This window comes from Pseudorasbora parva, chromosome 23 (genome assembly GCF_024679245.1).
Source record: "Pseudorasbora parva isolate DD20220531a chromosome 23, ASM2467924v1, whole genome shotgun sequence".
NCBI lineage: Eukaryota > Metazoa > Chordata > Actinopteri > Cypriniformes > Gobionidae > Pseudorasbora > Pseudorasbora parva.
This window is the reverse complement of record NC_090194.1, coordinates 30,041,994-30,066,682: the sequence shown is the minus strand read 5'-3', so window position 1 is coordinate 30,066,682 and position 24,689 is coordinate 30,041,994. Positions and strand designations below refer to the sequence as shown.

Below are 24,689 nucleotides of genomic sequence, written 5' to 3'. Positions count from 1 at the left end.
CTGTGCTTTCTGTGAGTATATAACAAAGGCATGTCAGTGATAAGCTCTAGGAGGACAAACTGACAAGAATCCTGGTTTGCATTTGAAATAGATCTCTACTCGAATAGATTCTACTCAAAATTGAGCTATCGTCAAGATGTCTAACTGGGGCGTAACAATCACGGAAAATGAAACAATCCAGTACTGCTTTCCGAACAACAATTTGTCTTGTACCAGAAATGTAAAGCCTGGAGCCGAGTACATTATTGTGTACATATTCATTTCTACAATATCAGTGTTTACTGTGTTTCTGAACTTGCTGGTGATCATCTCCATCGCTCACTTCAAACAGCTCCACACTCCAACCAATGTGCTGATCTTTTCTCTGGCAGTGGCAGATCTGATTGTGGGACTGATTCTTATGCCAGTACAGGGCATCAAATTGATTGAGCCTTGCTGGTACTTTGGAGAAATATTTTGCTTGATATTTCCTTTTATTTTCTATGTGGTTACGGCAGCATCTCTTGGTAATTTGATTATTATATCTTTGGAGCGTTACATTGCTGTGAATGACCCTTTGCGATATCCATCAAGGGTAAATATTAACAGAGCAGTCTTTTCTATTGTTGTAAACTGGGTATTTTCCTGCATATATTCTTTTTTTCTTTTGTATGAGTCTTTATTCTATTCAGAGAAAAATTATAAATGTATTGGAGAATGTATACTTTTTATTAAGTTGGAATATATCATAACAGATGTCTTAGTTACTTTAGTGACACCTTGTTGTTTAATCATTTCTTTATATCTGAAAATCTGCTTCATAGCCCACAAACAAGCTAAGCATATAAATTCACTTACAGACAAAAAGGCCAAGTCAGAAAAAAAGGCTGCAAAAACCTTAGGCATTGTTGTAACGGTTTATCTTCTTTGTTGGATACCATATTTTATAGCTGCTCTTATTCTCGGTCAAGACACAGGTGACTCATTTGTAATTAATTTAATGTATTGGATTTTATGCATGAATTCATGCATGAATCCCCTTATTTATGCAATGTTTTATAAATGGTTTCGGATATCAACAAAATACATTCTGACTATGAAAATATTCAAACCTTCATCAGAATACTTTAACCTATTCATGGAAGAGAAATGATCTCCGGCAGGCGGCAGCTGCTGTTGCATTACTTTAAACATATATGTAAAGCACATATAATGTGTAGGGGAGTGCAGGGTCACAAGGTTTTTTTACTTTCTCGGTTTGCGCAAATCTACTTTTGGTACACATGTCACACATGTCTAGTACAGTTATGTGGTTTTGTTTAACTAATACAGTGTATACTTTTTCTTGATTTACCCTGAAAGAATGGAAGTGAAATGTGACAACATTCACCATAGGTGGGGTACATTGTAACATGTGAGGGGCTCATTCTAACATGACCAAATGCCAGCTTAAAATGCTATCTAAATACAAATATTTTGTCAATAAAATACAATTATTAACTTTTACAAATAAAATAATGTATTTTTTAATAATGAAAAAACACTTTTTTTTGCCTTAGCAACAGACACACTTCAAAACACAGTCATTCTGCTGGTTAGATCAGCATTAAAGAATGACCTCAACTTTTAAATAACAGATATTAGAACTAAAATGATATGATAATTGTCTTATTTTAAATAAACACAAAAAACAGAGATGAAAAATATGCCTTAGAAATGTGCTTTTCCTATGGTTAAATAAATGTTCAGTTTGGTCTTCCAAAGATTGATATGGCAACTAGTAAATTTTGTCATCCTGTCATGTGTGGAAAGTTTTAAACCATGTGTGTTACAAATAACCCCCCTGTTAGGTTGTGCCCTGTGCTCTCCTATAATTCACACCAAAATGAAAATGATGTCAGGTCAACCCCATGTTGTTCCAAAATGTTTTCTTATGCAGTCCATACAATTTTTTAAGAAAAATCTCATATTTCGAGAAATATCCCATCATTTTTAAAAAATATATTTTGTGTTCTACATAAGAAAGAGATGCGTACAGGTTTATAATAGAACAATATTAGAACAATATGAGGATGAGACCTCATAAGATTGCCAGCTTCCAAATAAAATAATCTTTATTGTGAAAGATAGTATCAATCTTTGTGTAGCATGTATGGTTTTGAAATGACTGTATAAGTCTCCTTTTGTTCTCTTAAAGGCCTTCAAATGACTAAGATCATCTTAAGAAATTATTTATAAGAATTAACACTTTACAGTAAGGTTTATTAGTTAACTATAATAATAATAATAATAATAATAATAATAATAATAATAATAATAATAATAATAATAATAATAATAATAATAAATTTTATTTATAATGCACTTTATATTAAACAAAATCTCAAAGTGCTACAGAATTAAAAAAACAAAAAAAAACAAAAAAAAACAATCAACAACAATAAATAAATAAAACTGAAAAATAAAATAAAGTAGCAAGTCAATTAAAAGCTCTGCTAAAAAGGTGGGTCTTAAGACCACGCTTAAAAGTATCTATAGTCTGTGGAGTCCGCAGGTGGTCAGGGAGAGCGTTCCACAGACTGGGGGCTGCAGAGCAGAAGGCCCGATCTCCCATAGTACGGAGATTGGCTGTGGGAGTTTTGAGGCTATACAGGGAAACAGAGCGGAGGTTACGAGTGGCTGTTTGTGTGGTGAGGAGTTCCTTGAGATAGGAGGGAGCATCACCATGGATGCACTGGTGGGTAAGGAGAGAGATCTTGTACTCGATCCTGAACGACACAGGAAGCCAGTGGAGTGATTTTAGAATGGGGGTGATATGATCGTATTTGCGCACCCTCATGAGGATCCTAGCAGCGCAGTTAACTACATTAGTTAACATTAACTAATAATGAACTGCACATATAAAGTGAAGTGCGTATTGAGGCTTGTATTCTCTTTAGACCAGTGATGTCATTGATGACATCTGAAGCCTCGCAGTTTGAATCTTGCCCTCTGCCCAGTTAAATCCTGCCAATTTCCAGTTTTATTGTTAAAATAATATTGCCCCTCCTGCTTATGAAACACATTTGACATCCCCATTAATTTCAAGTCAATATGTTTATTACACAGTTGTTATACAATCATTATATACCTCCAAAACATTATATTCATATAGATAGTGGTAATGGATTTTTTTCTTGATCCGTAATTTCTGGCGCAAAATACAGTAAATCAAAGAACACAGGTTATCTGTAATGTATCTAATAGTTTTACACTCTTTGACCACCAGGTGGTATTGTGAGCTAATTAAACCTCGAGGAATGAACCCTTTTGTGAATCATTTGGCTGAAAAGCTTCAATGCTTTATGAGGATTCAGATCACTACCACTACAGCTGTTGCTGCGTCCCAATTCGCCTACTTATACTACGTCCTAAAAGTATGTACTCTTTTTGTGAAGAAAAGGTATATACTTTTGAGTGTGTAGCAGAAAAGTATGCAAGCTTCGAGACATACTACTTCGCCATCTTTAACGGACTCTGTCGCTTAGTTACGTGCATCCCGTCACCGTTTATCTGCCCTGTCAATCATCGTCAGATTCGTCACAGTTCCAATCCTCCACATTCAGTTTAATCTCCTACCGTATCGGAGAGAAATGTAGCCGCTCGTTGATCTGCCATGTGTGGGTCTTTGTGGGTCAGAGACTCTCCTCATTGCAGTTTAAATATAATGATGCATTAAAAAATGAATGGCCAAACGTTTCATTAAAAAAGTTCACAATGCTGCTGCTGGTAAAATATAATGTGGACAACACTGAATAAATATATTTGGTCAGGTTAAATATTGATAGTTGGTCACTCAAACCCCTTTATCTAAATTTCTCTACTTAACCATCTGACTCGCTCATCCGTAATGTTTGTAGTTTTTTAACGCTTTTTATCCGCGTTTGTAGTTCTAATTGAATCCTTTTCCAACTCGCAATGGGTTGTGGGCAATATCAGCAATTAGAGTGCCCATCGATCCATACTTCGAATTCTAACAGCAAATTATTCGCTGTTGTAGCGTCGCTGATTACAACCGTCATATTTATTTTATATTATATGAAAAAACGGCACCAGCGCCAGATATACATGCAAGCGTTAATGTGGTGTTTAAATGTCATTAGTTTTAAGCTTGTTTTTGTTTTTTAAGGTGTATTAGGCTTACCTGAAACAGTTGTGTTAAACAGGATTACAAGTATTTAGTGCTTTTTAAACGTTTAGAACAGTACATTGCTGTCAAGACACAAAACATTTCATAGGCATTTTCAAGTTGTGAATAAGTTTCATTCATATAACTGGCCTGAGAGCGCAACGAGGCTGAACGTGTTGGCATAGCAATGTGGTACTTCCTGCCTGTGTCCTACAAAGGACTTCTCGTTTAATTCTGATTAAAGACATTCCGTATACTGCAGCTTTCACAGGACGTGTCCTCCGGAGGACGCAACCTTCGAAATTTAATGAAATAAAACACAGCTTACGTATACTCAAACTAGGCAGTGAGGCAAAAGCACAACACAACTATCATAACTTGGAAGCAAAGTTAAGTAGTTAAATTGGGTCCACCTCCTGTTCTCTACACCAAGTGGCGAAAACATTCCACTTGAGGCTGTACAATCTCCTTGTAGACGGGGCCCTAGAACTAAGTAGGGTTTCTAAAACAGCCCCTCTTCTCGGTACCAGACCCAGAGGTTCCATATTTCGGGGCGGGGCTGAAATATTGTGCCCCCTGCCTGCCTCCTCAGAGGGACCTGCCACGGGGGACCCACCAACAGAGCTATTATATCCGAGAACCATACTCGAGTCGGCCAACGAGGAGCCACCAGAAGGAGACTGACTCCCTGTTGCCGGACTCTCTCCAGGACACCTGGAAGCAGAGCGATCGGGGGAAGTGCCTCTTCTTCCCAGCAGCCTTCTTAGCGAGAAGGACGTGCCTTAGATCGCCCTTCTGCACAGAAGCCTGCTGGTGAGAGCGCCTCCTCTGTTGCCAAGCTCCCGGAGGAGGGGCTCTAGAGGCGACGCTCTCTTTCTGCACCTGACGGTGCGAGGAGCTGGCTGACGGCTGAGGCTGCCCACTAGTGGCGGCCTTTCCAGTTTTTGGCCGAAGAGGGAGGAACTGTCGGAAGGCCGCAGATTGCTTTTTCGCCTCCTGAAACCTGTCGATGACCGAATTAACGGTATCGCCGAACAGGCCAGAAGGAGAAATCGGGGAGTCTAGGAGAAAAGGTTCATCTTTCTCCTTCATCCCCAAAAGATTTAACCAAAGATGCCTCTCCACAGTCACCATTGAGGCCATTGAGCGGGCCTCCTAAACTCAGTCGCCATAATCTCTCTTTTTTATATATATTTATATAATATATTGAGGGACAAACAACAACAAATAGACAGACAGTTTTTCACACACACAGCGTTATGCCTCGGGATAAACCTCGGGATAAACAAAAAGAGTGGCATCTAAGCTAATGTTAGTCTCTCTATGACGTAACGAATACATCAGGTGTTATGGGAAGTGTTCCCGGTTCCGGCTGACCTAGTTAATGCAGCCTAACAATCAGTCAATTAATCAATTCAAGGTAGCAGAGGACCATCCTTCTTACCCAGGGAAAATAACCTCATCCCTGGTCGAGAAGAGAAAGGGCGGAAGAACTCAGAAGCTAGAGAATCAGAAATGTAGTTATCCATGGCCTCCGTCTCAGGAGTAGAAAGTGAGTATAATTTGCCCTTAGGCAGAGACTCTCCTGGAAGTAGATCCATGGCACAGTCATAGGGATGAGGAGGAGGAAGAAAAGCAGTCCAGGACTTACTGAACACCTCCTTCAGGTTGAGATACTCCTCTGGCACATTAGATAAATCCATTGTCTCCTCCTGAGACACAGAACTAGACACAGACGAATGGGCAGACACAAGACAAGAGGCATAGCACTGACTACTCCAAGCTGTGAACATACTGTCAATCCTGGGGTTGCGCTACTTAAACCAGGGATGACTAAGGACAATGGGTGCGTGAGGGGAGTCCGTGAGGAGGAACGTGATAGTCTCTGAGTGATTGCCAGAAATGGTGAGTGTGATCCTGTCAGTGGTGTGAGTGATGGTGGGCAATGTCTGACAGTTGAGGGCGTGTACAGCATCAGTGTTGGAAAGGGTGGTGACAGGAATTCTTAGTTGGTGCGCCAGTGAATGGTCAATAAATTTACCCTCTGCTCCAGAATCCACCAGGGCTTGGCAGATGTGGAATCTGGTTACTCACTGAAGTCTTCCCGGAAGGAGAGTCGAGGATGAGGATTTCCCCAACGCAGCTCCACCTGACAGCAACCTCCTCTCTACTGCCGGGCTCAATCCTTTAACTGGACACTCGTTGAGAAAATGCCCCGCTGTGCCACAGTAAAGACAGAGTCCTCCAGATTTACAACACTCTTTCTCCTCCCAGGAAAGCCGAGCTCTGCCCACCTGCATGCGCTCGGGATCATTGGTGGAACTTACTGTGTTAGCACCAAGGAACTCACAAACTTCTCTTTGCTTCCTCGTTCCTTCCACACTCCGTGGTTCGGAAGTCAATGATGTAGTCAAAAATGGGTCTATTGCCTTGCTGGAGTTCGGATAGCCTGCGGGCCGCCTCATGCCCTGCAGCTGCTCGGTCAAAGACCAGTTTGATCTCCTCCAAAAGTGTGAGGAACGAGGAACAACACCGATCTTTATTCTCCCAAACCGCCATTCCAAACTGCATTTAAGTTAATCCGTGCTTCAGATTTATAGTTCCCTATATCGAGGGAACTTCGCACTGCATCGAAACGACGAATTTGGGGATGCTCCCTAAGCATCAATGCATCTGAAGTATGAATGAAACTAGTCCAATCCTTATTGGTCCTACGTCATAACGTCATACCCGGAAGCTATAAAGGGGAGCCCGGTGCATTTTTGCGTCAGTTATCGCTCTTCAGCATAACGCTCTGTGTGTGTTTGAAAGACTGTCTGTCTATTTATTGTTGTCTGTCCCATATATATACATATATTTTCAGTAAAGAGACCTAGAAAGTATGATGTCAAGTACTGAGTTTAAGAGATGCGTGCACCCGTGTCCCCGCTTCATTTCGGGAGCGGACCCACACTCTTTATGTGTACAGTTCCTGGGCGTTCAGCATGCTCAGGCGGCTCTCGAGGGAGTCGCCTGCAGTCATTGCGAGCTGCTGATGCTTAGGGTGCTGAGGTCTCGGTTGGCGGTCTTTGATGAGGCCGGCCAACAACGTGAGCCCCGCAGATCATGGGGCTCACAGCTGGACATGTCAGCGGAGATTGAGACTGCTGAGGCACTTTCTCAATCTTCCTCTGACAGTTCAGAGTTTCTCCCACCTCGTGTGGAAGCCCGCGAAGTGGCTTCTTCCCCCGGGGTGGAGAATCCGATGTTGATCCTCTCCGGGTCCGAGGATCCGGAAGAGATCAACATCGAGGCGGGTGGAGCCGCATATATGTCACCACCGCATCCACCCGCCCAAGAGGAGCTAATAGAGGTGCTCACTCGAGCCGTGGCCAAATTAAATATCGATTGACCACAAGAGAGACAGGAAGTTCAGCCATCAAGCAGGCTGGATGATCGGTTTCTCTCGCGCCGGGCTCAGTCACCTCGCCAGGGCTTGCCGTTCTTTCCGGACCTGCACAATGAGTTGTGCAGGTCCTGGAACAGACCATACTCTGCGCGCATATCCAATCCCCCCGTGTTAGACTATGCAAATATTGTGGGGGCACGCAAGGCCGGCTACGGGACGATGCCGCGGGTGGAAAATGCTCTCGCGAGCTATCTGTCACCCGAATCTGCCCAACAAGCCGTGCAGGGACACAATGGCTTTGGTGGGAAGGGCTTATATGGCGGTGGGTCGGGCTAGTGGTTCCCTGCACAAGTTATCTATTCTGCAGGTGTACCAGGCCGACCTCCTCAAAGAGCTTGACGAGGGAGAAGGTCCCGCTCCGGAGGACATTCTGGAGCTTAGAAAGGCTGCTGACTTGTCTCTACGCGTCACCAAGGAGACGGCCCATGCCATCGGCCGCTCCATGGTATCTATGGTGACCGTGGAGAGACATTTATGGTTAAATCAGGGATGAAGGAGAAAGATAAGACTTTTCTCCTAGACTCCCCGATCTCGCCTTCTGGCCTGTTCGGCGACGCCGTTAATTCTGTCGTCGACAGGTTTCAGGAGGCGAGGAAACAGTCAGCGGCCTTTTGACAGTTCCTACCTCGTCGGCCAAAATCTGGGAAGGCTGCCACTAGTGGGCAGCCTCAGCCGTCAGCCTCTAGAGCCCCTCCTCCGGGAGCCTGGCAACAGAGGCGGTGCCCTCACCAGAAGGCTTCCGTGCAGAAGGGCGATCTGAGGAACGTCCTTCTCGCTAAGAAGGCTGCTGGGAAGAAGTCCTAGCTGCGGTGGGACTTCTAAGAGCGGCCGCCTTCGCGCAAGAACAACCGAGGTTGTCCCTCGCATGACGCTCTCAATGGGAAAACGCTGTGGTAATCCCGCCGTCACAGACGCTTCGGCCACATCGTTTTCCCACGGACACGTAACGCTCCAGTCGCCTCAAGAAAGACCTGCGACTGGGCGGGATGAATGTCCAAATACCGAAAATTGTATTTCGCTCTCTGCCGGGCATTCCGCTTCAGGGAGCGAAAAACGAGTTTCAATTAGTACCCGAGACCAGCCTCGAGAGGCTGATTCCCTTAGTAGATTATCTCGGCACATGGAAATGCCTTCCGAATATATCCACATGGGTCCTGCGTACTGTAGAAATGGGGTACAGACTGCAGTTCGATCATCCCCCTCCAAAATGGGGTGACATGGACTGCAGTGGTGCCAGAGCGGGTTTGGGTAATGGAACAAGAAGTAGAATCCTTGCTGACAAAGGGAGCCATAGAGTGGGTCCCACCGTCGGAGAAGGAGGCCGGGTTCTACAGCCGGTACTTTATAGTTCCAAAAAAGGATGGAGGGCTTCGGCCGATTTTAGATCTGAGGTATCTGAACCGGTCTCTGAGGAGATTCAGGTTCAAGATGTTGACTATTCCCACCATCGTGAGTCAGATCCAGCCCAAGGACTGGTTCGTCACAATAGATTTAAAAGGCATCTGGGTACTGAATTATATTGACGACTGGCTAATAATAGCCCAATCGTTCGAAATGGCAGTTCAACATCGAGATGTAGTTCTAGCACATATTCAACGCTTGGGGTTGAGGGTCAACACGAAAAAGAGCGTGCGTTATTTTGTCATTTTTTAAAAAACGTTTTTAGATAATTTGCTCATTTAGCCTACAATATATCATTAAGAAGTTTCCTCTTAGTTATTACAGTCATTTATGAATTATCTTTAATAGGTTTATGATGGGTAATGATGGGTAACTCGCACTAAACGAAATAAAAAAACATCAGAAACAAGTGAAACGATTCTTTAAAATAAAATTAGCTTCATGATAAATCTGCTTTATTTCCATTTCAAATACATTAAAGAGAAATGCAAACTTATCCATTATGGAGTATTCTGTACACAACTGCGCGTGACAAACGCTGCCTGTGTGAAAGCAAAAAGTGCGCGCGCTGCTACTGCTTTACACACGCGCTGCTTCGGGGCTGCCTACGCCCTGCTTACGCGTGCAGTGTGAAGCCGGCGTTACACTGCACACATCTGTGGTGCATCACTGCTCCGACAAGGTTTTGTTACATCCTCGTGCCATGGAGTGGCTGGTATAAACAGAGGCATTGACTTGAATGGCCACAATGAGGTCCAAAGGCTGCATCGGAGCCGTAGTGCACTGCAGACGGGGTTACACACTAAAGCCTCATGTACGTCTCTGGGCATAACTGGTGTAAAATACTGTTTTTCCACAATAGCCAATCATGCTACATGCTTATTCGATCACTGACACTGACAAGATTAACTCCTCATGTATCTAAATGTATTATCAAACAATGACCTTTTATGATACTCGATAGTATCGAGGAAATTCAGTTGGTGCCTTAAAAGTATCAAACTCGATACCCAGCCGGAATATATATTCCGGTCATTAGATTTCATGTTTATTTTGAGACTGGGCATGACAAACTAGATTGTGGTTGGCCTCCACAGTCTAGTTATTGTATGGGGAAACACTGAGATTAATCCAGACTATGAATATTTAACGGGTAGGTGGGTTGAAAGGTGAATAATCAAACGTCATGTTGAATGGGTGGTTTCTGTGCTATCTGTGAGTATATAAGAGAGTCATATCAGTGATAAGCTCCAGGAGGACCTCAAATCCTGGTTTGGATTTGGAATAGATTTCTGATGAAGCACAGCATCAACTCAAAATTGAGCTATCGTCAATATGTCTAACTGGGGCGTAACAAACACGGAAAATGAAACAATCCAGTACTGCTTTCCGAACAACAATTTGTCTTGTACCAGAAATATAAAGCCTGGAGCCGAGTACATTATTGTGTACATATTCATTTCTACAATATCAGTGTTCACTGTGTTTCTGAACTTGCTGGTGATCATCTCCATCGCTCACTTCAAACAGCTCCACACTCCAACCAATGTGCTGATCTTTTCTCTGGCAGTGGCAGATCTGATTGTGGGACTGATTCTTATGCCAGTACAGGGCATCAAATTGATTGAGCCTTGCTGGTACTTTGGAGAAATATTTTGTTCAATATTTCCTTTTATTTTCTATGTTGTTGTTACAGCATCTCTTGGTAATTTGATTATTATATCTGTGGAGCGTTACATTGCTGTGAATGACCCTTTGCGATATCCATCAAGGGTAACTGTTAATAGAGCAGTCTTTTCTATTGTTGTAAACTGGGTATTTAACTGCATATATTCTTTTGTTCTTTTGTATGAGTCTTTACTCTATCCAGAAAAAAATTATACATGTATTGGAGAATGTAAACTTTTTATTAAGTTGGGATATATCATAACAGATGTCGTAGTTACTTTAGTGACACCTTGTTGTTTAATCATTTCTTTATATCTGAAAATCTGCTTCGTAGCACACAAACAAGCTAAGCAGATAAATTCACTTACAGACAAAAAAGCCAAGTCAGAAAAAAAGGCTGCAAGAACCTTAGGGATTGTTGTAATGGTTTATCTTCTTTGTTGGATACCATATTATATAGCTGCTCTTACTCTTGGTCAAGACACAGGTGACTCCTTTATAATTAATTTAATGTATTGGATTTTATGCATGAATTCTTGCATGAATCCACTTATTTATGCAATGTTTTATAAATGGTTTCGGATATCAGCAAAATACATTTTGACTTTGAAAATATTCAAACCTTCATCAGAATACTTCAACCTATTCAAGGAAGATAAATTATCTCCTGCTACTGCATGACTGTAAAGCACATATAAAAGGTATAATTTACACCAAAATTAAAATAACGTCATAATTTATTCATCCCATTTTGTTCCAAAACTATTAACTTTTTCTTATGCTGACCATAAAACATTTATTGCATACAGGAATTTTGCATATTTTGAGAAATATATCAGAATTCTTTAAAATATAAGTTGTGTTCTACATAAGAAAGAAATCTACACAGGTTTAGAACAATATGGGGATGAGACCCCTTCAGATTATCCGTTCCAAAATTAAGAAGGGTTTACTACCAAATTAAGTTGTTCTCTTAAAGGCCTTTAAATGACTAAGATCATCTAAAGTTAAAGTAAACTTATTTATAAGAATTAATAAACTGAAAGTGTAATACATATGCAAGGTTATACACCTGAAGTAGGTATGTTAACAATTAATCGATGATCAGAGTTGTTGATAATACATTTAATCGATAGAATTTATCAATCATCGATTAAGCAGGATCATGCGGGTTTGTGCTGCTCAACCTCAAAACACGAGGAAAAATGAAGCGAGTATGCTCCAATTATGTTTGGGACCATTTTACAGCTGGGGTTACACCTTCAGCATGACTATAAGTTTGTGTGTGTAATTACAGCCTTTTGTTTTGTGAAAATCTAAGTTGTAATATTATGTTTATATTGTGTAGGCTTATCCAATCTGATTTATCTGATAGGATGCATTTGGTTTATAATTACTGAGGTAGTAAAGTGCATCGGTGTTCACCTTCAGTGGATGCAGCTCAAAAAGCAATGCACAACTAATAATGACTATGACTGGGACTATCATATTACATCATTATTATAAAGAGAATTTGTGATTGTGAATTATCGGTTTAGTTGCCTGTTTAATCATACTGCTCCATGAAGAGCACGTGCACAACATGAGTCACGCATTTTGAACAGCACATAACTTGGTTATAGTTCACTTGTCCATTCACATCATTTTGTGCAGACATAATTTGTAATATTATGTTTCTATCTGATTAATCTCATATAGGATTCATTTTTGTGAGCTAAATAATGCGCCAGCAAAGTGCTTCAGTGTAAAGGTTCATTAAGTGCTTCAGCTTGCGTAGCTAAAACAGCAAACCACAATAAATAACATCTTAAACTCAGGAGACCCTGTACAGGGTCCAGAATGACATCATCAAGTATATAATTTACATTTAAAATCTGTGGAGGAGTTAATTTGTGGTTCCATTTGAAAGATTAGAATGTCTATTTTCTGAAAACATGCATCACTTTGGAATTTGTTTTACACAAAGTTATTTATTTTCACTAAATTACTTTGGTACAAATTCCACCTGGATTTAGCCTACCAAATTGAAAAGCTTCCCATACTCCATTTACATTGGTCTAAATACAAATGATTGTGTCATATTATAGGAAACCCTTTGAAGTTACATAAAACATGGCTAAAAGTGATAAACATTTAAGTATATGTTGTCTGAGCTGTAAGCTCATATCTACTCTCTGAGCGTAACTGGTGAAGTGTTTTTTCAACACATCCAATCATACTACATGCTTATTGGATCACTGACATTGACAAGATTAACCGCTCATGTATCAAAATTTGGTATAGAATGACAAGAACTTTTTTGATACTCGATGGTACCGAGGCAAGTTGGTCAATGCCTAAAAAGTATCGAAATCAATACCCAGCACTATCTAAACATTTGCTACAGAGATATTAAGAGATTATTTTTCCTTCTAAAAAAATAGCATATTGTGATAAAAGTTCATTATTTTCCATAATGTAATGATCAAAATTAAACTTTCATATATTTTAGATTCATTGCACACCAACTGAAATATTTCAGGTCTTTTATTGTTTTAATACTGATGATTTTGGCAAACAGCATCTCAAAAAATTAGCATATCATGAAAAGGTTCTCTGAACGAGCTATTAACCTAATCACCTGCAAAATATTCCTGAGGCTTTTAAAAACTCCCAGCCTGGTTCATTACTCAAAACCGCAATCATGGGTAAGACTGCCGACCTGACTGCTGTTCAGAAGGCCATCATTGACACCCTCAAGTGAGAGGGTAAGACACAGAAAGAAATTTCTGAACAAATAGGCTGTTCCCAGAGTGCTGTATATAGGCACCTCAGTGGGAAGTCTAAGGGAAGGAAAAAGTGTGGCAAAAAACGCTTCACAACGAGAAGAGGTGACCGGACCGGACCCGATTCCAGACCTTGGGGGACCTGCGGAAGCAGTGGACTGAGTCTGGAGTAGAAACATCCAGAGCCACCGTGCACAGGCGTGTGCAGGAAATGGGCTACAGGTGCCGCATTCCCCAGGTCAAGCCACTTTGGGCTACAGGGCAGCAGCACTGGACTGTTTCTCAGTGGTCCAAAGTACTTTTTTCGGATGAAAGCAAATTTTGCATGTCATTCGGAAATCAAGGTGCCAGAGTCTGGAGGAAGACTGAGGAGAAGGAAATGCCAAAATGCCTGAAGTCCAGGGTCAAGTACCCACAGTCAGTGATGGTCTGGGGTGCCATGGGGAGTCAGCTGCTGGTGTTGGAGGGGTCTGAAATTGTCATCTTATGTCCACTATGAGACACATTATCTAAAAAAATAAATCCAGAAATCACAATGTATGATTTTTAAACTATTTATTTGTATGATACAGCTGCAAATAAGTATTTGAACAGCTGAGAAAATCAATGTTAATATTTGGTACAGTAGCCTTTGTTTGCAATTACCGAGGTCAAACGTTTCCTGTAGTTTTTCACCAGGTTTGCACACATTGCAGGAGGGATTTTGGCCCACTCCTGCAACACAGATCTTCTCTAGATCAGTCAGGTTTCTGTCCTGTCACTGAGAAACACAGAGTTTGATGCTACCACCCCCATGCTTCACAGTGGGGATGGTGTTCTTGGGATGGTACTCATCATTCTTCCTTCTCTAAACACATTTAGTGGAATTATGACCAAAAAGTCCTATTTTGGTCTCATCTGACCACATGACTTTCTCCCATGACTCCTTTGGATCATACAAATGGTCATTAGCAAACTTAATACGGGCCTGGACATGTGCTGGTTTAAAGGACAACTCCGGCGAATTTTTAAGTTTATCTTGATCGTTATACCTTTGTGAGTACAGTCTATAGAATGAAAAAAAAAAAGAACCGGATTGGTGCTTGCAACGATAAAGATAAACTTAAAAATTTGCCGGAGTTGTCCTTTAAGCAGGGGAACCTTCTGTGCCCTGCATGATTTCAAACCATGACGTCTTAGTGTATTTCCAACAATAACCTTGGAAATGGTGGTCCCAGCTCTTTTCAGGTCATTGACCAGCTCTTCCTGTGTAGTTCTGTGCTGATTTCTCACCTTTCTTAAGATCATTGAGACCCCACGAGATCTTGCATGGAGCCCTAGTCCGAGGAAGATTGATAGTCATGTTTAGCTTCTTCCATTTTTAAAATGATTGCTCCAACAGTGGACCTTTTTTCACCAAGCTGCTTGGCAATTTCCCCGTAGCCCTTTAAAGCCTTGTGGAGGTGTACAATTTTGTCTCTAGTGTATTTGGGCAGCTCTTTGGTCTTGGCCATGTTAGTAGTTGAATTCTTACTTATTGTATGGGGTGGACAGGTGTCTTTATGCAGCTAACAGCCTCAAACAGGTGCATCTAATTTAGGATAATAAATGGAGGTGGAGTGGAGGTGGACATTTTAAAAGCAGACTAACAGGTCTTTGAGGGTCAGAATTCTAGCTGATTCAAATACTTACTTGCAGGTGTATAATACAAATAAATAGTTCATCATATATTGTGATTTCTGAATTTTTGTTTTTTAGATTACGTCTCTCACAGTGGACATGCACCTACGATGACAATTTCAGACCCCTCCATGATTTCCAAGTGGGAGAATTGCAAAATAGCAGGGTGTTCAAATACTTACTTTACTCACTGTATATATATATATATATATATATATATATATATATATATATATATATATATATATATATATATATATATATATATATATATATATATATATATATTCCAAAAAAGTTAGACACTGTACAAATTGTGAATAAAAGCAGCATGTAATGATGTGGAAGTTTCAAATTTCAAGATTTTATTGAGAATACAACATATATGACTGAGAAACTGAGAAAACTGAGAAAATTTAAGTTATAATAAGTTGATTTTAAATTTCATGGCATCAATACATCTGAAAAAAGTTGGGACAAGGCAGTGTTTATCACTGTGTCGCATCTCCTCTTCTTTTTATAACAGTCTGCAAATGTCTGGGGACTGAGGAGACAAGTTGCTCAAGTTTAGCAATAGGAATGTTTTCTGTTTTTTTCTGTAAAAAAACAAAAAACAATTCAGGTCTCCAACTGAAAATGTTCCAGTGACTGATCACATCTACATTTTTTAGTTGGCCAAATTGAATTTCAATTAATTAAATTGCATCCATACACAGAAAATCAATTTGGCTTAATGAAAAATGTAGATGTGATCAGTCACTAGAAAATGTTCAGTTGGATATATATATATATATATATATATATTTTTTTTTTTTAACTGTCTTAGGTCTTCTTTGTAGCATCTTCCTCTTTATGATGCGGCAAATGTTTTATATGGGTGAATGATCTGGCCATTTCAGTATCTGGATCTGTATTCTACACATCCATGAGGTTGTAATTTATGCAGGATGTGGTCTAGCATTGTCATATTGGAAAATGCAAGGTGTTCCCTGTTGTTCATATGTTGTTCTAGAACTTTCCATATGTGTAAGCTGCCCATGCCACACACACTCATGCAACCCAATACCATCAGAGATGCAGGCTTCTGAACTGAGCTCTGATAACAACTTGGGTTGTTCTTGTCCTCTTTAGTCCGGATGACATGGTGTCCCAGTTTTCAAAAAAGAACTTCAAATTTTGCGTTCCATTTTAAATGAGTCTTGGCCCAGAGAAACCGCCTGTACTTTTGGATCATGCTTAGATATGGCTTCTTCTTTGACCTATAGATTTAGCTGGAAATGGCGAATGGCACGGTGGATTTTCTTCCCGACAATGTTTTCTAGAAGTATTCCTGAGCCCTTGTTGTGATTTCCATTACAGTAGCATTCCTGTATGTGATGCAATTTGGTCCTCCAGCTGTTCCTTATATGTACATTTAACTTTTCTGCTCTCTTATTGCTACCTGTCCCAACTTTTTTGGAATGTGTAGCTCTCATGGAATCCAAAATTTGGCATGACATTTCAAAATGTGTCACTTTCAACATTTGATATGTCATATCTATTCTATTGTGAATAAAAATAAGTTTATGAGAAACTTATTTTTATGAGGAAACCCAATTTTTTTTTTTGGAATGGGGTTTGCAGAATGTGGCAGGCCTCCACAGTCTAGTATGGGAAACATCAAGATTAATCCTGACTATGAATATTCAAGTAGTAGGTGGGTTGAAAGATGAATAATCAAATGTCATGTTGAATGGGTGGTCTCTGCACTTTTTTTGTAAGTATATACCAGAGTCATGTCAGTGATAAGCTCCAGGAGGCCAAACTGACAAGAATCCTGGTTTGAATTTGGAATAGATCTCTGATGAAGCACAGAGTCTACTAAAAATTGAGCTATCGTCAATATGTCTAACTGGGGCGTAACAAACACGGAAAATGAAACAATTCAATATTGCTTTCCGAACAACAATTTGTCTTGTACCAGAAATATTAAACCTGGAGCCGAGTACATTATTGTGTACATATTCATTTCTACAATATCAGTGTTCACTGTGTTTCTGAACTTGCTGGTGATCATCTCCATCGCTCACTTCAAACAGCTCCACACTCCAACCAATGTGCTGATCTTTTCTCTGGCAGTGGCAGATCTGATTGTGGGACTGATTCTTATGCCAGTACAGGGCATCAAATTGATTGAGCCTTGCTGGTACTTTGGAGAAATATTTTGCTCGATATTTCCTTTTATTTTCTATGTGGTTACTACAGCATCTCTTGGTAATTTAATTATTATATCTGTGGAGCGTTACATTGCTGTGAATGACCCTTTGCGATATCCATCAAGGGTAACTGTTAATAGAGCAGTCTTTTCTATTGTTGTAAACTGGGTATTTAACTGCATATATTCATTTTTTATTTTGTATGAGTCTTTACTCCAACCAGAGAAAAATTATAAATGTATTGGAGAATGTATACTTTTTATTAAGTTGGAATATATCATAACAGATGTCTTAGTTACTTTAGTGACACCTTGTTGTTTAATAATTTCTTTATATCTGAAAATCTGCTTCATAGCCCACAAACAAGCTAAGCATATAAATTCACTTACAGACAAAAAGGCCAAGTCAGAAAAAAAGGCTGCAAGAACCTTAGGGATTGTTGTAACGGTTTATCTTCTTTGCTATATACCATATTATATAGCTGCTCTTACTCTTGGTCAAGACACAGGTGACTCCTTTATAATTAATTTAATGTATTGGATTGTATGCATGAATTCTTGCATGAATCCACTCATTTATGCAATGTTTTATAAATGGTTTCGGATATCAGCAAAATACATATTGACTTTGAAAATATTCAAACCTTCATCAGAATACTTCAACCTATTCAAGGAAGATAAATTATCTCCTGCTCTTGCATGACTGTAAAACCTATGTAAAGCACATAAAGGGTATAATTTACACCAAAAAGAAAATGATGTCATCATTTATTCACCCCTATGTTGTTCTAAAACTGTATAACTTTTTCGTATGGAACATAAAACATTTTTAGAAATATCTCATATTTTGAGAAATATATCAGTAGTCTTTAAAATATAATTTCTACATAAGAAAGAAATGCATACAGGTTTAGAACAATATTAGAGCAAGCAGGATGAGACCCCTTAAGATCTCCTGCTTCCAAATAAAGTAGTGTAACCTGTCTGTGTGTAGCATACATTGCTTTGAAATTACTCTGTATAAGTCTCTATTTGTTCTCCTAAATGCCCTCAAATGACTATCATCTAAATAACTTTTTTTTTTTTAAAGAATATACCAACTCTAAGTGGAAAGCTAATGATTTGGAATGCTGCGGAATGGCTCTAACGTTAGTAAAAAATTATTTTAAAGTTTGTTTTGGTGTGTTCTAAAGAACTGTGATGCTGTTAAAGTTCGGGAAGTTAATATGTAGCACTTTTTGTCATGTTGCGGTAGTGTTATTTCAGAAACAATCTTTAATTTAAGTAAAATACTTCTCATGTGTCAACACTGGCTGGGCCAGTGGGTATAAAATGATATATATATAAGACAAATGAGATAGAAATGGGACTAAATGACAAAGGATTAGTTAGAGTGATGATATGGAGAGCTATTAAGCATTGCATGTTTCCTGTTTTCCCAGTAGTACCTGTACTGTATTAATTAATCTTTCACACAGATATTAAGATATGGAACCCTGCCCAGAATTACTATGCAGACTTTCTTTCAATGGGTGATACTGTAATCCATAATCTAGATGTAGCTTAGAAATACATTTTTGTTATTAAAAGTAGAGTTCTCCTTTAATTTAAACTGGCCTAAAATATGCATGTCATGGGAACTGATGAGGTTATTGTTATGGATAAGGGCATAGGTTTGGGAACATTGGACATTGTTTCACAGTGTCCTAGTGCATGCTCACTCATAAGGTTTATTTATATGTTTGTTTATTTTTTCAAAATGGCCTTTTGTACAATAAAGTACAATAAAGTAATAGCCTAGTTACAAGTACTTGTTTACATAGGACATGATGCATTTTATTTAAGCACCTAAAATCTTATCACTTTGACAGAATTTTCTAATCAAAGTGCAATGGGAAGTAAAACTAACGTTAACATTTTCAATATAAGATTGTAAGTAATTCCCTGTCATCTTTTGCAATATCTGAATGAGAAAAATCAACATATTTAGTCAATAATTTAAGAAGGTCCAGACTTTAAAGCTCTTGATTCTAATTTGCACTTGGCCTTATGAAAAAGTAACAGTTCTTGTAAATGTTTAACTATAGCATTTGTTACAATAACGATATAATTACAGGTAAGACCATTGATGGCTCATTTGTTTGTGATTGATTGTTTGCACATCAATACCATTGGAATCAAAACAATAGAACTCAAAATGTCTATGATTTGTGTAATTTATTCCTGCTCAAATTGATCAAGCCGAGAAACCCCAAAGAGCTTTAAATCGTTTCTGTAACTTTTTTACTTTAAAAGTTGTCGTCTTTAATGGCGTTTTGTGTCTGCTGATACTTAAAACTAAACTGTGTTATATTTTCCCCCATCTAGCGGTGAAAAGGTATATGACCATCCAGTGAATATTAGTTTCTGTGCCTCTCAATTCTGATTTCGTTTTAACTACTACGGTGGCCGATTTAGTCCAAGATTAACATGGCTTCCAGTTAGACCTCGTCCATGGGTGTTCCTTCAAGTTACTTTAGAAAACTATTAGAATTTGCAGTTATTTAATTTGTCAGTTAACATGCAGCTTATGACATGTAAAATGAATAATAGTTTTACGTTTTCGTTATTTTTTTTTTTACCATTTCATTGCTAACATCAGCTATCAAGTTCCCAGACGAATGCAAGCTAATCTTAGTAAAGTTACTTTTATCAGTGCTATCGTTATTCTGTTAATGTTCCATCACTAGCGTAAGGCAAAGTTTACATTATAGGCTATATCATTTTCTCCGTGAGCAGAGATCAGTTGATGTGACAGAGGTGCGAGGGAGAGCTAGAGGTACGCAAAAGGCGAAGCTTGAATTTACGGGTATGTCACTCTTTGGCTAAAGTACTTTCAAGATGGAGGGCCAACATGTCGACCGGCATTCGAACCCCTCACCTGTATGTATTTTAAATGGCATATTATAAACTTACAAGAATACTTTATTACTTGAAAGAAGTGAATATACATTAATGAGCACATATATTTTTGAGAGAACTAAGTGTTTTTAGCTAAGAGTCTGATCTGTTTCTTAGTTGGAAAGATGTAAATGTAACTGAAGCTTATTGTTGTCATTGTAAATGTTTACTTTACCACATGGCCATGGAGAATAATTAGAGAGGATTATATTCAGAGGACAAACACAGACAGTGTTCTTTTTTTAAATATTTATTTCAACAAACTAAATAAAAATTTGCTGTCAAAATTAACACTGATCGTGACCATCTGTGTGCAAGGTCTTCAGTGCCTAGGCCTGATGAACCTGCAACAAGGCGATAGCGTGTAAGGAGGAGGCAGCATCCCCACAAGCTTGGTAGGCCCTTCCGATCAGTGCAGCGATCAACAGTCGATCCTTCTTGGAGGAGGGGTTTATGTAAATATTGAACCTGCTGATGTCAGCTAGTCTGGAGGAAAAGTCTGTAGTTCCCTTCCGGCCGTTTGCTGTAGTCCTTAGAAAGTGATTTCTTTAAAAGAAAAGATCTCCCTTTGCTTTAAACTTTGCATCCTAAGCGTTGTAACTCTGCAGATGTTGTTTATGCTCAAACAGCAACATTACACACTAGCTAAAGTTAGAAAAGTGAAATCGTGTTTTACCACCACTTTAACCATCTAGATGGCAGGCAAGTCTTCTAATTCAGTATAAAAATCGGTCCTCTTCATAACATAAGGATCACATCCAACATATGTTTGGATTTTCTGTTTATAGCTTTCTAAACCAGCACAGTATGGACTTCTTTTTCCATCTCATCTATTCTATTTTTCATTTCCTTCTCACCATTTGAATTTTGCACATCATCAGAAGCACATGATTGCAAACAAGCTATGTTAAAGAGGGCTGTAATGCTATTTCATGCATACTGAGCTTTTTACACTGTTAAAGACTCCCATGGAGTCTTTAAGTATTAAGGATTCCCATTCTTAACATGGACAATGTTTTTTTGAGTATGGGTCTGGAAATCACATGACTTTGGCTATCCTGTTGATTCGATACGTTGATTCATTAAGCTCCAGAGTTTTAGGAAGCAGTGTTTTGAAACAGTTCTTGAACGATTTGAGGGGAAGTAATTAATGACAGAATTTTCATTTTTGGGTGAACAAACCCTTTAAATAACAGCCTGATAGGTTTCCATTACAGTTTTTATTCACTATTTTCACAAAAAAGGTGTACATTTTAAAAACTAATAATACTAATATCACAGATCATCAAAATGAGGGGGGAATTTGTGTAAACTCTACATTATGGGGATTAAATGTTGTGACAAAAAGATAAAGCAATTTGTGAACAGAGCAGAATCAGAAGAAGAGAGACATTATAGTAAGTATGCCATGTGACACTGTAAACAGATTACCATGGTAGAGAGTGGGTGAATGAAATGTTTTGTTCAAACAAAACAAAAAACTGCATCAAAGTTTGTTTAAAAAAAAGGAGTTATTGTAATAGGCCCTCCGAAAATATGATAGATAGATAGATAGATAGATAGATAGATAGATAGATAGATAGATAGATAGATAGATAGATAGATAGATAGATAGATAGATAGATAGATAGATAGATAGATAGATAGATAGATAGATAGATAGATAGATAGATAGATAGATAGATAAAATAGATGAGTTAAAATGTTACTTTTTATATTTGTCACGTGTAATATCTACAGTACTGCAATTCACATTTTTTTTTTAATTAATGGTAATCATTAAAAATGTCCACATAACTAGATGCTGGCTTACATACTTTGAGAGTGAAGAAATATTTAACTGCCTTTTTAAACCAGGGGTAAAATAAAGCATAAACAATGGGATTCAGACTGGAGTTAACATACAAGGTCCAAGTCAGAAATGTTGACATGATTGCAGTGTTGACTGTGCTTCCTGTTAAAGAAAGAACGTAGAATGGAATCCAGCAAAGTAGATGAAATGTCACAATTATTCCTAATGTAAGAGCAGCTTTGCCTTCAGATTTCATTTTTAAAGTGTCCTGCATTATACCTTTTCTAGTCTTTAAAAGTAAATTAATATTTTTCACTTGCCGTTGTGCAACACAGAATATCCTCAAATATAAGGTTATGATCATGGTACAAGGAGACACAAAGGACAAGATCATGTCACTGGCTCTCCACACAAAACTCATCATGTAAGGGCACTCTCCATAGCATACATCTGTTGGGTAAAAAGAGTCAAAATATCCATTATTTATTACAATGGCAGTGTTGTAAGCTGATGAACAAAACCAACAGAGAAAGATGATCATTAAAGTTTTAGTTGTGGTGATTTTCTGTGGGTACAGTAAAGGGTGGCACACAGCCACATAACGATCAACAGCTATTAAAGGGATCCCATGGTGTTGAGACTTGTATGGCTTAATATAACATAAATGATGTCTCTTACTGAATTATGTGGTAGAAAACCCATGAAAGATCTACGTTATTTAAAAAATCGATTTTATATTTGGACCATGGGCGGCGCCATTTTGTTTGCGTTCTAGGTTGATGACGTAGAGTGGTTGAACTCCTCAATCAGCTGGCATTACCCGTTGCTATTTTTACCACAACGCAACTCGAAAATTGTTTCAGAGTTAAACAAAACAAATGAATTGCTTTGTAATTGTACTTAAAACACACTCAAACATACATGTGCACACAAACTCACCTACACAAGTCACAAACAGATCGGCGGGCGCGCACACACACACCTGACTGCTCTGTCTCAATCGCATGCATCATCACCAAAACATCCTGCCTCTCTTCCTCACGTTACTTTATCCCATCGTCCTACCTAGATGTTTCCCTCTGCTGGTCACATTAGGCATTATATTTAATCTACTATCAACAGTCTATCTAGGGAACAGGATGTGTTGAACAGGATATCAACACAGGGAATAGATTGAGGGTTATGTATGCGCGCGCAGTGCGTGCGTGTGTGTGTGTGTGTGTTCGCGCCGATCTGTTGGGGTGTGTGTGTGTTCGCGCCGATCTGTTGGGGTGTGTGTGTTCGCGCCGATCTGTTGGGGTGTGTGTGAGAGTCTGTGTGAGAGAGAGAGTTTGTGTGCACATGTATGTTTGGGTGCGTGAAGTCGGACAGCTGTTTGTAAATCGGCTTTACTCGTTATTGCGGTGGAACGTGAGACTGAATGACTGCACTTGAACATGTCCACTATGGTGTCGGACAACACTACAAATGTCCGTCCCTTCAAATAATGCCCTATTTAAGGGTATAGGGTCGATTTCAGATTCAGCCCCTGTCGTGGAGACTGAGCAGCCCAACATCTCGATTGAGACAGAGCCTGTCGTGTGCGCGCCCGCCGATCTGTTTGTGACTTGTGTAGGTGAGTTTGTGTGCACATGTATGTTTGAGTGTGTTTTAAGTATAATTACAAAGGAATTCATTGGTTTTGTTTAACTCTGAAACAATTTTCGAGTTGCGTTGTGGTAAAAATAGCTACGGGTAATGCCAGCTGATTGAGGAGTTCAACCACTCTACGTCATCAACCTAGAACGCAAACAAAATGGCGCCGCCCATGGTCCAAATATAAAATCGATTTTTAAAATAACGTAGATCTTTCATGGGTTTTCTACTACATAATTCAGTAAGAGACATCATTTATGTTATATTAAGCCATACAAGTCTCCACAACAGGGGATCCCTTTAAAACTAAATTACTCAGAGATGCTGACAGGAGCAATCCAAGAGTATTGATAAACACTCCACACAAAGTGTCTCCAAAGTACCAGCACGTCTCAATGAGTTTGATGGCCTCTATTGGTATCACAATAAGCCCAATAAGCATGTCGGCCACAGCCAGAGAGAGAATAATCAGGTTGGTTGGAGTGTGAAGCTTCTTGAAGTGAGAGATGGAGATGACCACCAGCAGGTTCAGAAACACAGTCCATCCTGACAGCAATGAAAAAAACACATACATGATTTTGTATTCATGTGTGGAGCGTTTTCCCTTGATACATGATGAGTTGATGGCAGGAAAGCAGTATTGAGTCTCGTGATCCTCTGTCTCATAGGCCATGAGTGAGTCTCCTCCTGTTAGGAGTTTGTTCTGCTCTCCTTACTGTCCTTTCATTTATAGTGTCTAGATCAACCTGACCAACCAATCTACCGCCCACTCTGAAATTCTATAACGACGCTGTTGTTGTCTTTACTGTAAACAACAACAACAAAACCTTGATGCTACTGATAACTCAAAGCCCGTTTCAGAAAGGAGGTTAAGTGAAAAGTCTGAGTGTTAACCCTGAAATGAGGGAAACTCTATTTCAGAATGGGAGGTACGTCAAACCCAAAAAAGCAGTTTAAGTCAAGCCCGTTTCTGAATGAGAGGTAGATAGATACCATAGTCAGTAACTATGGTAACTTGCTCTGTAAACCTAACCTGGTTG

The 24,689-nt window shown here is 39.2% G+C and overlaps 4 protein-coding genes across 4 annotated transcripts; 3 read left to right on the top strand and 1 right to left on the bottom strand.

Annotated features, from left to right (window-relative positions):
- Positions 1-136: 136 nt before the first annotated feature.
- Positions 137-1,132, top strand: LOC137062922 (trace amine-associated receptor 13c-like). Its single transcript, XM_067433870.1, has one exon. The coding sequence runs from the start codon at positions 137-139 to the stop codon at positions 1,130-1,132; it is 996 nt and encodes a 331-aa protein (XP_067289971.1).
- Positions 1,133-10,331: 9,199 nt separating this feature from the next.
- LOC137062433 (trace amine-associated receptor 13c-like) lies at positions 10,332-11,345 on the top strand. Its single transcript, XM_067433296.1, has one exon. It carries the CDS (start codon positions 10,332-10,334, stop codon positions 11,343-11,345), a length of 1,014 nt encoding a protein of 337 aa, XP_067289397.1.
- Positions 11,346-16,971: 5,626 nt separating this feature from the next.
- Positions 16,972-17,985, top strand: LOC137062431 (trace amine-associated receptor 13c-like). The gene has a single exon (XM_067433295.1). It carries the CDS (start codon positions 16,972-16,974, stop codon positions 17,983-17,985), a length of 1,014 nt encoding a protein of 337 aa, XP_067289396.1.
- A 4,003-nt stretch (positions 17,986-21,988) lies between these two features.
- Positions 21,989-24,322, bottom strand: LOC137062430 (trace amine-associated receptor 13c-like). Its single transcript, XM_067433294.1, has 2 exons — positions 23,926-24,322; positions 21,989-22,626 (listed from the first exon to the last, which is right to left on the bottom strand). Exons 1-2 carry the CDS (start codon positions 24,320-24,322, stop codon positions 21,989-21,991), a joined length of 1,035 nt encoding a protein of 344 aa, XP_067289395.1.
- Positions 24,323-24,689: the final 367 nt, after the last annotated feature.